The sequence below is a fragment of the Pseudoliparis swirei genome, chromosome 20, assembly GCF_029220125.1.
Source record: "Pseudoliparis swirei isolate HS2019 ecotype Mariana Trench chromosome 20, NWPU_hadal_v1, whole genome shotgun sequence".
In the NCBI taxonomy this organism is placed as follows: Eukaryota; Metazoa; Chordata; class Actinopteri; order Perciformes; family Liparidae; genus Pseudoliparis; species Pseudoliparis swirei.
In genome coordinates this window covers 18,564,704-18,575,781 of record NC_079407.1, presented here as the reverse complement: position 1 = coordinate 18,575,781, position 11,078 = coordinate 18,564,704, and the positions used below count along the sequence as shown (strand labels likewise).

General features: G+C 39.9%; 1 protein-coding gene across 3 annotated transcripts; it reads right to left on the bottom strand.

Annotated features, from left to right (window-relative positions):
* Positions 1 to 123: 123 nt before the first annotated feature.
* Positions 124 to 8,770, bottom strand: dixdc1a (DIX domain containing 1a). 3 transcript variants are annotated; one of them, XM_056440398.1, is made up of 16 exons: positions 8,631 to 8,770; positions 8,340 to 8,519; positions 4,609 to 4,757; positions 4,348 to 4,493; positions 3,906 to 3,995; positions 3,588 to 3,641; positions 3,440 to 3,490; positions 3,061 to 3,165; positions 2,902 to 2,955; positions 2,717 to 2,809; positions 2,201 to 2,278; positions 1,604 to 1,765; positions 1,395 to 1,461; positions 1,143 to 1,251; positions 791 to 899; positions 124 to 653 (listed from the first exon to the last, which is right to left on the bottom strand). In XM_056440398.1, the coding sequence occupies exons 2-16, from the start codon at positions 8,360 to 8,362 to the stop codon at positions 570 to 572; spliced, it is 1,374 nt and encodes a 457-aa protein (XP_056296373.1). In that variant the 5' UTR covers positions 8,363 to 8,519; positions 8,631 to 8,770; the 3' UTR covers positions 124 to 569. The 3 variants fall into 3 exon arrangements, with proteins under 3 accessions (XP_056296373.1, XP_056296374.1, XP_056296375.1); XM_056440399.1 differs by having other exon boundaries at positions 2,732 to 2,809; XM_056440400.1 differs by lacking the exon at positions 124 to 653 and having other exon boundaries at positions 817 to 899; positions 1,143 to 1,280.
* Positions 8,771 to 11,078: the final 2,308 nt, after the last annotated feature.

The following is an 11,078-nucleotide window of genomic DNA, read 5'->3' as shown; positions in this document are numbered from 1 at the left end:
CTTGAATAACAATCCGTGGGTTTTGTTTATACATGTGTTGGTGTATGAGCGGAGGCATATGATGGCTAGGAGCTAGTTTACAGTGTCATTTACCGTACGCCCAGGGAATAAATGAGGCCCATGATCCATGCGATAATTCCTGTTTATAAAAACATCAAAATTGATGCAGAACAACAATTATTTGGCAATCTGGAACATGTGAAAAATGTCACTGAACACTTTAATTTCAAGGCTAGCATACCATGGTGACAGCCTTTTAGAACACTTAAAACATGTCAACTTTTGTAAATCAGTTTCCAGTACCACGTTTCTGACCATTAATTGGTAGTTCGACTCATTTGTTAAGAGCTGAAAACAATTTCCTGAAAATAAAGTGCTATCCCAATGTCAAGTCAAATTCTTCATATGAAACTTGTAAAACATTGTTTTGTAACAAAGTGTGTGTATCCATTGGTCCCGTTTCGTGGCATTACACTTTTCTCATTCATGGCATCAAAAGTATCTTCGGTGAAATCCTGGTCCAGTGTGAACAACTGAGGTTTGTAGTGGTGATCTGTGGTATTTGGGTTCTACCTTCTCTCTCCGTGGTCCTCCTCCACCCACGCTACAATCTTCCCTTCCCAGCCAGGCACGACTGCTCCGTCCTGGAATACCTGAACAGCCAAAATGACTACTCAGTTTTGAAGTATAGCACAGCCACGGACGACTATTATTAGCATATTTTATACCCCAGAACTGCCATTTTACATTGGCCTGCTGAAGTTGAATATGATTGTACTGCCACGCCTACCTCCTCTTTCACTGTACCAAACTCCGGGTCGAGGGCCTTGAAGTGGTATCTGAAACTGCCCTGTCTGTCCACAGCGGCCTTGAAGTCTCGCAGTGTCACCTCGCCCAGCCTGTAAGATTATATTACATTTAGCTGAGCACACAATCAGTCATTGTACATGCACACAAGGAGACATTAAGCGTTTCTAGAATAAACATTGAACCAGCACAGACGCTGAATCTACAAGAAGCTCACTTCATGCCAGAAGCAAGCCATGTGTGGTCTGAATGCAGATCGAACCACGACAGCAATTTGCTTCAAATGAATGAAAGCTACAAGTGAGGAAACAAACAACAACTGTCTTTATTTTCACCTTTTTGGGATGTTAATCAGAAACGGAGTGAGCGAGCGATCAGTGAAGTAGAGCACTTTAGTGGAGATGGCGGTGTCCAGGCCCGGGCTGCTGAGCGAGTGCGCCATTTCTGGGTATAATCAGAGAAAACAACAAATACTGTTATTTACAACCAGAGTGTAAACTGGCTCTCGCACAAGTTAACAGCCAGCGTTGAGATGTTGCAGAGGACGACAAACCCGAAACAAACAACAAGGATTATGTTCGTCTCACTTGAGCTCTGCGGCCAGGAGTCACGGTCTGTCGAGTTGGCTCTGCGTCCCGGTGATTTAAATTCCTCCTAGAGGAAGAAACAATTAGTCATGGTAAACAGTTGCATGTGCATTGGTTGTTGACTCACTCGCCAGGCCACAGATGTGTTGCTACCTTTTAAGATGTATTCACACGATATGGTGTGAATACATCTTAAAAGGTGTGCGTACCCCTCTGTCCTGTCTGCGCTGGCTGTCCACAGTAAGTAATCGGTCCATGAGACTGGCCACGCCCTGCTCCAAGGTGTCGAGGGTGTGATGTTGGGGGTCATGACCAGAAAAGCCATCCCTCAAACTGCGCAGTGCCTCCCTGACCAGCTGCAGCTCTTCGCCCTGTGACAAACAGCTTCTATAAATATACTTCTTTTTAAAAAAAAAGAACTAGAAGCCTAATTCCCCCAAGATTTTTTTTTTTACATACACAAATAAAGGTTTAATAAAAATAAAAGTTCTTAAGGAGGGTCAAAATGATGGAGTAGTTCAAAGTTATAATACTAAGTGTAAGACTAAATGTATGAGTTATTTTAACTTGGTGTCTCCTAAACATCAGTAGATCATCGTTCTAATATAGTTTCTGACATTTTGACTTATTTGTTTCTATAATTTGACTTACCATGAGTATTTTTATTTTTGAAATGCACAACTATAAAAAAAAAATTCCGACTTCTGACCAGAAATTAATTTCCATAGAATAATCCGTTAAAAGATAAACAATAAACAGAAACTAATAGTATTGATTAAAAACGTGAATGAAAAAAGCGTACGTACTGGGGCAGTGTGTTGGAATACTGCAGGAGATGTTGAAGTCACTGGGTTACCGTAACCACCGCTTTCACTCCTGAATGACTGCAAAATGGATCACAAGATATTTCAATATGTAAATCATGCAGAAGAAGCTGGTGTTATCATGTCATTATGTGCTTGAGCAAAGTTTGCTGAATAAACGACAGTGCCTCGCTGTTTTGGGAAATTGCTGAGAAAATAACAAATCTACATAATCCATTAAATATTTTCTTAAAATGTACTTTTATTGAAGAGTTTTTACTTGATTTAATAAAACACCCTATTATTTTATATTCCTGGAATTGTGTTGACCCGTTTTATGAATGCATTTTGTTATCCGATTCAACTTCATTCTTGAATTGTAATTTTTTTTTTTTTTTTTTTTCTTTGTGTGGAGAACCTTGTTGCCTTGGTTTTGAAAATGTTCTATAAATAAATAAAAATAACATTTTCATCCAAACATCCGTTGTTGAAGCACTGGAAACGTATCATGAACCCTACCCGTCCAAGGCTGACCTCATGTGCTTTATGTTGAGCATCATCAAGCTTTTGCTGCTGTTGCTGCAGCATTCTGTCCTTCCTCCCGAGCTGCCGCTATTGTCACAAGAAAGATGGATGAATTAAGTCTACATATGCATGTATGTATCCAAAGAATAACTGATGGAGACACAAATAAAAGACGATACCTCATATTCATTAAGTAATTTGTTCCGTTCACTCAACCGGTGTTTGAGCTCTCCCTGCAAACAGGCATATCGGCTTATTATATATGAATGTTATATTGCTCTCTGCATTCACAGGTCAAACACTTTATTGTGTCAAATGGAAATCATCACTTGTCTGACATTTTCCCCTTCCAGCTGATCTTTGGCCATGTTGCACCTCAGTAGTTCCTGCTTTAGCTGCAGCACAGCATCCTCCTGCACTGCCAGGCGCTGCTGTAAAGCATCCTAATGAGAAAAAGGGGGCGATCAAAGACAGGTCCAGAGAAGACCTGCATACAGATACACTACATCCACCTGTATCTCATTGGCAGCATTTACCCTCCTCTAAACTGTATTATATTTATGAAAAAAAGAGGAAAGAAATCTATAAATATATATGTAAATATAAAAATACACAGTGTGCGATAGTATCATCGTTTTTGGACAGTTCAAGAGTGGAATAGAGTTGATCCTTCTTACAAGCCACACACAAAGGACACCATTAGAGTAAGAGGCTTACCTTGATGGCCTGAAGGTGGCGTGCCTCCTGTTTGTTTCTCAGGAGTTCCCTCTAAGACCCACATAAATGAGCAGAGGCATTAGAGGAGGGGGATATTTACTTTTAACAACTCGTCTATCGTAAACCCAATTACATTTACAAACTGTACCTTGAGATCAAGGGCTTCCTCCATGCTTTGGTCCAGACGACCGCGGAATAGAACCTTCAAAAGGGAGAGGGGATAAGCAGCGTGATAATTGAATATAAAACTGTCAGAGCGCACGAGGAGGCCGTGGGCCTGCACGACAGCGGGCCAGAAGATCAGAGAGATTCAGGTGTGCTCTACAGGAGCCACTCTCTCTCAGAGGGAGGAGAGCGATGGCTGCAAACATCGTCCCAACAGAAGGGCTGACACGCTGACACTTCACACAGAGTAACGAGCAAGTACTGGCTTCACGAGTTAGCAGCGAGAGCGAGGGCCCCGTACCAGCTGCTGTTCAGCGTTAGCCCGGTTATCTCCGAAGCTCACAGAGCCATCCTGGTCCTCTTCAGGGAGGGAGCCATGGAGTAGCAGCGACTGAGGAACACACACACACACACATATATAGATATTGATTTAACAGTGGAATCCAAGAGATTAGATTGTCCGTCTGACCATAACACGGTTAACAAATAGAACCCTCAACCGGGATGTAACATGTCTTTTTCCTGCCAAGTCGATTTATAACTCTGTTATTTTAATGCATTTTTAGTATTTTATTTATATTTCATCAACTTTATTGAATCCATTTAAACCTCTAAAACACTGTGTTCTACATTTGAGCTGTTACCGTCCTCTGGTGCATCTGCTGTCGCCGTGCCTTCTGTCAATGGGCTCCCATTGAAGATGCAGTGGTGTATTGGTCAAGTGTGTCATCACGAGGACTCACCTGAAGGCGGAACACCATCCTCCTGGCCTCTTGCATCTCCTTCTCCAGCTGCTCCTGGTGGGCATCCAGCTGCTCCTCCCAGGACTTCTCTTCCTCCTGCACATTGTGCCCGAGGGAGGGACACAATCCACACAGAGACACATCCTCTGAAAGGAAGGGAGGTACAGATGGGATGAAGCAAGGGGGCTTTTTTCTCTCTTTTCTTTCCTATGTGGATTCATTGCTTTGCATCTTGCTCTATTTGATGCGCAGCCAACCGACCTGTGACAGATTTCTTCTCTGTCAGCTCAGATTTGTCATCCCCCTGGTCCTCAGACTGATCGTGGAATGTTTCTTCTTTAAGGGTGTCAGCACACTTGGTGATAACATACTCCTCTTTGGGGGAGTGAGCAGGGCTGGCTGAGCTGAGGCTGAAACAGATGGTGGGCACAGGCAGGAATGAGTGTGTGTGTGTGTGTGTGTGCTTGCATCCTTGCCAAATGTCAATAAATAAACCTAGTCAAATAAAATTGAGATATTAGATTAAATAACTCCCAAAGAGCATACCAAATCTTAATTTAGCACATTTCGAAAAAGGGTTTTAAATATCTGTTTTTAAACACGCAATGCTGATACTAAACAGTGTATCACAGACAAGTCGACCGAACTGGATAGAGACATGTTCAGAAGATACTGAGGAGATGCATTTCTCACACAGCAAAGTCTTCACACAGTTTGCTTCCCTTTGGCAATAATTTCAAAACATAATGCTCGTCTGACTTCTGAGTGGCTGGGTTTCTTGTGTTTTCTTGAGAGCATCCCCCGCCGCCTGAGGGCGAGGCGGGCTGTCATCTTCACTCCGCGGCGTTTGTGGAAATTAGAATCTGCTGCTTTGACCTGTGACCTATGGCATTACGCATGGTCCTTTAAAATGGGATTCCTTATTTCCCCCCCTCTGTGTCTGCATGGGAAAACAACAACAAGCCTGCCTCTGCGGAAACGGATCTAAACTCCTTGCCAGAGAAGGATTAGAGAAGCATCACCATTCACCACCCGGCTCCTGAGGCCCAAACAACTAGGAGTAAAATATAACTATGGACTTAACTGTGGGATACAACTGTGTTTAGAAACCAAAGAATGTCCTGAGGGATCACATTTGCTCAGCTAGACATGTTCTTGCCATACATTTGCAGGGAGATTGTCGCGAACGAGATTTTCAGCTTATCTAATATCATAAGCATGAGTAAGTATCACAACAGACAGTAAACCCTAACATCTCTATTTTCCCTTAATCTTTAGAGTTAGCGTTGCCTTTGGCACAACGTTTTTTGCAGGTACTTGGTCATAAATAATAAAAGTCAGCGAAAGTATTGACCAGTAAAAAACTAGATGGAAAGTTAAGGGAACACCAAAAGATATTTTTTGGGAAATTAATATCTCAACTAAATTTGATGACAATTCAACCAAAAGTTTTTGACATTTCACGAAAAAACACAAATGTCAACCTTGTGGTGGAACTACAAAGTTATTATGATTCATCATTTGGGAACCATGGCTATACGGCATTCAATAGCTATTTATCCATTAGTTATTGAGCTATTTTAGACTGAACCTCCATCATATGGTGATCCAACTGACAGACTGACTTTGCTTGTCAGTTTAAACACAACACTGAGAAACGTCTGATAGTTTGCTTCTTCCGCAGCTTCTTCTTCAGAAAGAGCAATTGCACTAGGTCACATAGAAACATTAACCGAGTGTCTTATCGGATGCTGCTGTGATTATCTCCAAGTGTTTGAGGAAAGAGGATCGAAGCAGCTGCTTTCAACTAATCTTGTCATTGCAGACAAAGACTTTATCAAGATACCCTCCATCATTGTCTCAGCGTGCAGCAGTTCAATAAACCAACAACTTCATTTAAGATGCTCCCTGCTGTGTGTTGCAGCAGAAGAACATACAGATGAGGAACATATGGGTTAAACCAAAGATTAGACACTGGGATTTGCAAGAGATGAGCTTCAGTGCAAAAGATTAACAGCATATGATCAGTAATGGTGGAAAATTTGAAGTATATTTACTATAGTAGCGTATTCAATTGCAGCTTAGAGGCAATTTATTGGTTTCTATTTCCATTTCATGCTGCATTACACTTCTGCTTCTCTACTTTCAAAAAGGGAAATATTGTAGTTTTTACTCCAGTACATGTATCTAACCGCTGCAGTTACTGGTTACTTCCCAGATTAAGATTTTACAAAAAGAAAACATGATCATTTATAAAATCGATTAATTGTTAAAGATGAAACTAGTGCCATACGGTGACTCCTTAATTGTAAAAAGCAGTGTCTACTCGGGCCCTCTTAAATGGTTAGCGGTTCTGTCAAAGAGACATTTACCATATAAACTCCTCAGATGGTTTAATTTCAAAACATTTCTGAGTATCAAAAAGTACCAATTAATTGGAGGTAGTATCCTCTTATCTCTCTGGATTACTGTCCCTCCTTTACCAGGTAAAATTTCCGTGAGTTTTTTTTGCTGTAAATAATGGACTCAGAGGGACATAATAAGACCGTTAGTACAATATCATGAATAACTTAGACTTCTGATATTGTACATGCAAATGTACAGTATATACTGTATATAAATGCAACCCCACCAAGACTGGTCCCTACTATTTCTCTGTTTATGAGCCACACTGTAAACCTAATTAAAATGTTAGCATATTTATTGTATATATGACCCACATGAACAGAGCCCAGGTCCCCCACTGACCCTCATGATCAGATTTATTCGATCTATTTTATCTTATATGTTGACTGTTGATTGTTTTTGATTGTTGTTGTTCTGTTTGTCTGTCTAATGTGTACACACCAGCCGCCAAGTCAAATTCTTCTTGTGTCTAACACACGTAGCTAATACATGTTTCTGATTCTCATATGTTTTGGATTGCACACTATTTGCATAATATTGTTATTGTTATCTTGACTTTTTTTAATCCCGGTTCATATAATGGCACTTCTTATATTTAAAATAAATAATTAATATATATATATATATATATACACACACACACACTAAAAATAATAATAATAAAATGTAATTTATATATATATATATAAACACATTTCTTTTAGAGAAGAGTCGCCATACAACTGAATACACTCTTTTTGCGCTCAATCATTTCACAGGCCCTCAGATGTATGTCAAAACCAGGGGGCAGAACCTCCATGTTGTCTGGGAAGCACTCGCTAAAGCACTAAACTGCTTTTAAAGTGTGAAGTGTAAAATATTGGTTATACATTGAGGCATCAGTATCAATAACCTTGACATGTATATCATTGACAGGGGACAAATACGTGTGATATATAAAGTACATTTTGCTGATAATACTTCTGTACTTTTGTTTAGGTAGGATTTTAAATGCAGGACTTTAACTTGGTTAAGTACTTTTACTTGTGTCTTTGTGAACTTCTGCAGCATGAACATTCTACACATTAACTAGTTTGAGGTTAATTTAAAGGATACGTTTGTTATAGCAGCTGATAACTGACATAAATGCTACCAAATCGAGACAAAGATGGTGGCTTTTAAAAATAGGCCCACAGTCTAAAAGCAAGCCTTATTTAAGTTTTCCAAAAAAAAATGGATTGTATTTGTTAGATTGGAATTTGAAATGTTTGATCGTCATCCAAATGGAATAGAAGAGCCGGTTATGGAAGTTAGACATTGGTTGCTAGGCAATAGCAGCTCAGCTCTCACAGACAGGGACACACCCACACCTACTGCACTATACACACACTGAACAATAACCGACACAGTTAGGTTAGCAAAGGCATGATCTGACAGTGAAATGCATTAATTACACTAAAGGTAGACCAACATGCCGATCTAGATGATTAAGAAATTATATATATATGCTAGTGATGCAATCAGTAGATACAAATGGCAGCCTGGATTGACATAATGTTATTATAATACTTTTATTTTTTTTAAACAGCCACACAAAAAAAACTCACCATTTCATCTGTTTGGCTCCCATGCTGCCGTTTACAAGCTCAGCCCCCCCAGACAGCCGTAGCCCAGCATCTGGGTGATGCTCTGCTGCTCAGCCAGGACCATAGCCCAAACAATGCCAGAGAGAGCAGAGAGGGGAGCAGCCCGTCATGCAGCAACCGAAGGCGTCTCCACGTCGCACACTGTGTTCAATCAGAAATAACAGCACGTTCAAATCCCCTCCAGCAGCATATTCCTAAAACATTAAAGCTCAAAATCCTAATCAAAAGCCTTCAACCGGTCCTAAATCATACCAAGGCTCATCCTAGCTGGCAGAGAGGATTGGTGCTCAGCAACACCAGCAACCAACGTCTGCCTGGTTTCTCATTGCACTCGCCCTGTGCTTGATCTCACCATCACCCATTCACGAACACAATGTTTTTTGTTCCCTGCAGACGAGAACTGATGCAGCTCTTGTGCATCTTTTTCACCCTTTTTTCTGTGCCGGTCTTTTTGCATTCATTCCCTCTGCCCTCCCTCCTTCCCCCCCGTTCTCTCTTCTGTTGTAGCAGTCCTTCCTTTTTTTTTTTGTGAGCGTGGTTGTCAGACATGGCTGTGTCTGGGTGTGTTTACCCTCCCCCTCTTCCTCATTCCTCCTCCCTTCTTTCCTCAATGCTCTCTCCTTTCACAGGGAGGAGGGGGAGGGACATTTTCTCCTTGTCTCCCCTTCCTTTCCTTTGCTTTTTGTCACTGCAGCTCAAATCAGAACCAACATGTGGATTGACAGAGAAAGTTACAAAGCTGTTGGTTTTCTTTTTCACAAACATGTCAAGCTTGCATAACAACAACATACCTTACAAGCCAAAACATGTGAAAAGGTAATGATATACTGACACAGAAATTGTATAAGTTACTTGGAAATAACCAAACATAAATGCTATTTATAGAATGCACACATGAGCCTACAATTACAGCTCTTTCTATTGAAGACACTATTGTGTATTGTGTGTAGTGAACGGCATTTTTACTCCATTTGTGACAGAAAGCCTGAAAAACACACAGAGAACAACATTAGAGCCATCAGATTAAACGAAAATGTAAAATGCAGATTTTCTATGACATGCGCCGCTCGTGTCAGGACTCGTTTGAAAAACATTTGGCTGAGCACGCTGCCATTAAGCCGTTAGAAATGTTGTAGGATGTGAAACAGGTCTCCAAGTAGCAGCTTGCAGTTCTGCTCAGAAGACAATGGCACCGTCTTAAATTATGTTTAAGCACCATCAACATATGTTTTAAAGAGCTATACTTTATTGTGGAGCGATATTACAGAGCCATGGAAATGTACATTTAAGTTTATGTCGCATTAGATTAAAACTGTATGAAGATTTTTTTTTTAAATCAGAAGCAAGAATGGTTTGATGAATTCATATTACTCCTCACATTAGTGTTACTCACTAGTTTGAAAAGACACACATAGTTTAAAGGCTACGAAGAATAATGAAGTCTTTACACTATTTTTTCAGTGCACACAAAATAATGTAAATACAAACACTTTTAAAAATAAAAAACTATGTTGGTGTTTTAGTGGCTCAGATATAACATCTAAATCCAGTATTTAATATCTATAATACAATTGAAATGATTATACATTATTATTAACCTAAACTATTGAAGGAATTTGTTTCGTGATTGTGTCAATTTTTTTTTATAAGACAACAATAATCAACAATAATCGTCATCGCCCTTTGCTTTTAGTGAACTGTATTTCACTGCAGCTAAAATCAGAACCATCATGTAGATCGACAGAGAAACTTGAAAATCTACATTTGTTTACATTTTTGAATATCAGGCTTTTGTTTATTATGATAATGCAACAATAATCAGTGCTTATAGGGTATACAAATGTAACTTACTGCATATTAACAATACTCTTCACATCAGGATCACTGTAATTGTATATACTGCCTCTTGTGATTCTCAGATGTTTATGCCATGCTTTTTTTCCTGTGAAAAAAACTAAATGTCCCACAAGGCATGTGAATCAAATGAGGAATATTGGGCCGATGGAGCTGCCAGTAATGTGTTACTGTAATATCAGTTTGGCAAAATCATACTTGAAAAACCTTTCCCGAAGAAGCCTTTACATTTTAACGTGCTCTTTATGCACCTATTTCTATTCATTAAATGTTTTTGCTCAAAAAAAAAAAAAAAGCAAGAACAAACTCAGGCATCTGAAGAATATTTGGCAGACCAAGATGTGACTTGAGGGAAGGGAATTGAGGGAAACAGTGTAGCTTGAAGAGACACTATTCAAGTCATGCGTGGATGATATACGAGGATTGACTTTGCCGTTCAAAGTGTGGCGGGAAAATCATTCTACAACTGGGGATGGAGGAGGTGCAATGAAAGGCGCTTTATAGAAAAGGGACAACATGCAATCGGCCGCTTTGTAAATGTGTTGCTAAAATGCCCACCATGGATTCTGATTGGAAATGATGCCATCCATGAAACAAGAATTACCCACCTTTATATTCCAATGACCTTCAAACTGATGTGCATGAAGCACCACAGACTGATACGATTGTGTCCCCGAAAATCCTATCCATTCTTGATGTCAAATACAATTTAGAAAAGAAATATGTGGCTGCTTAGGTTTAGTGTTGGGAGGTAACACTGGGAGAGTGGAAGATGATTGGAATATAGTCGCTGTCATTATAAATCAGCCTTTATCCAAACATATTTGTGCATTAAATAGTTGTCAG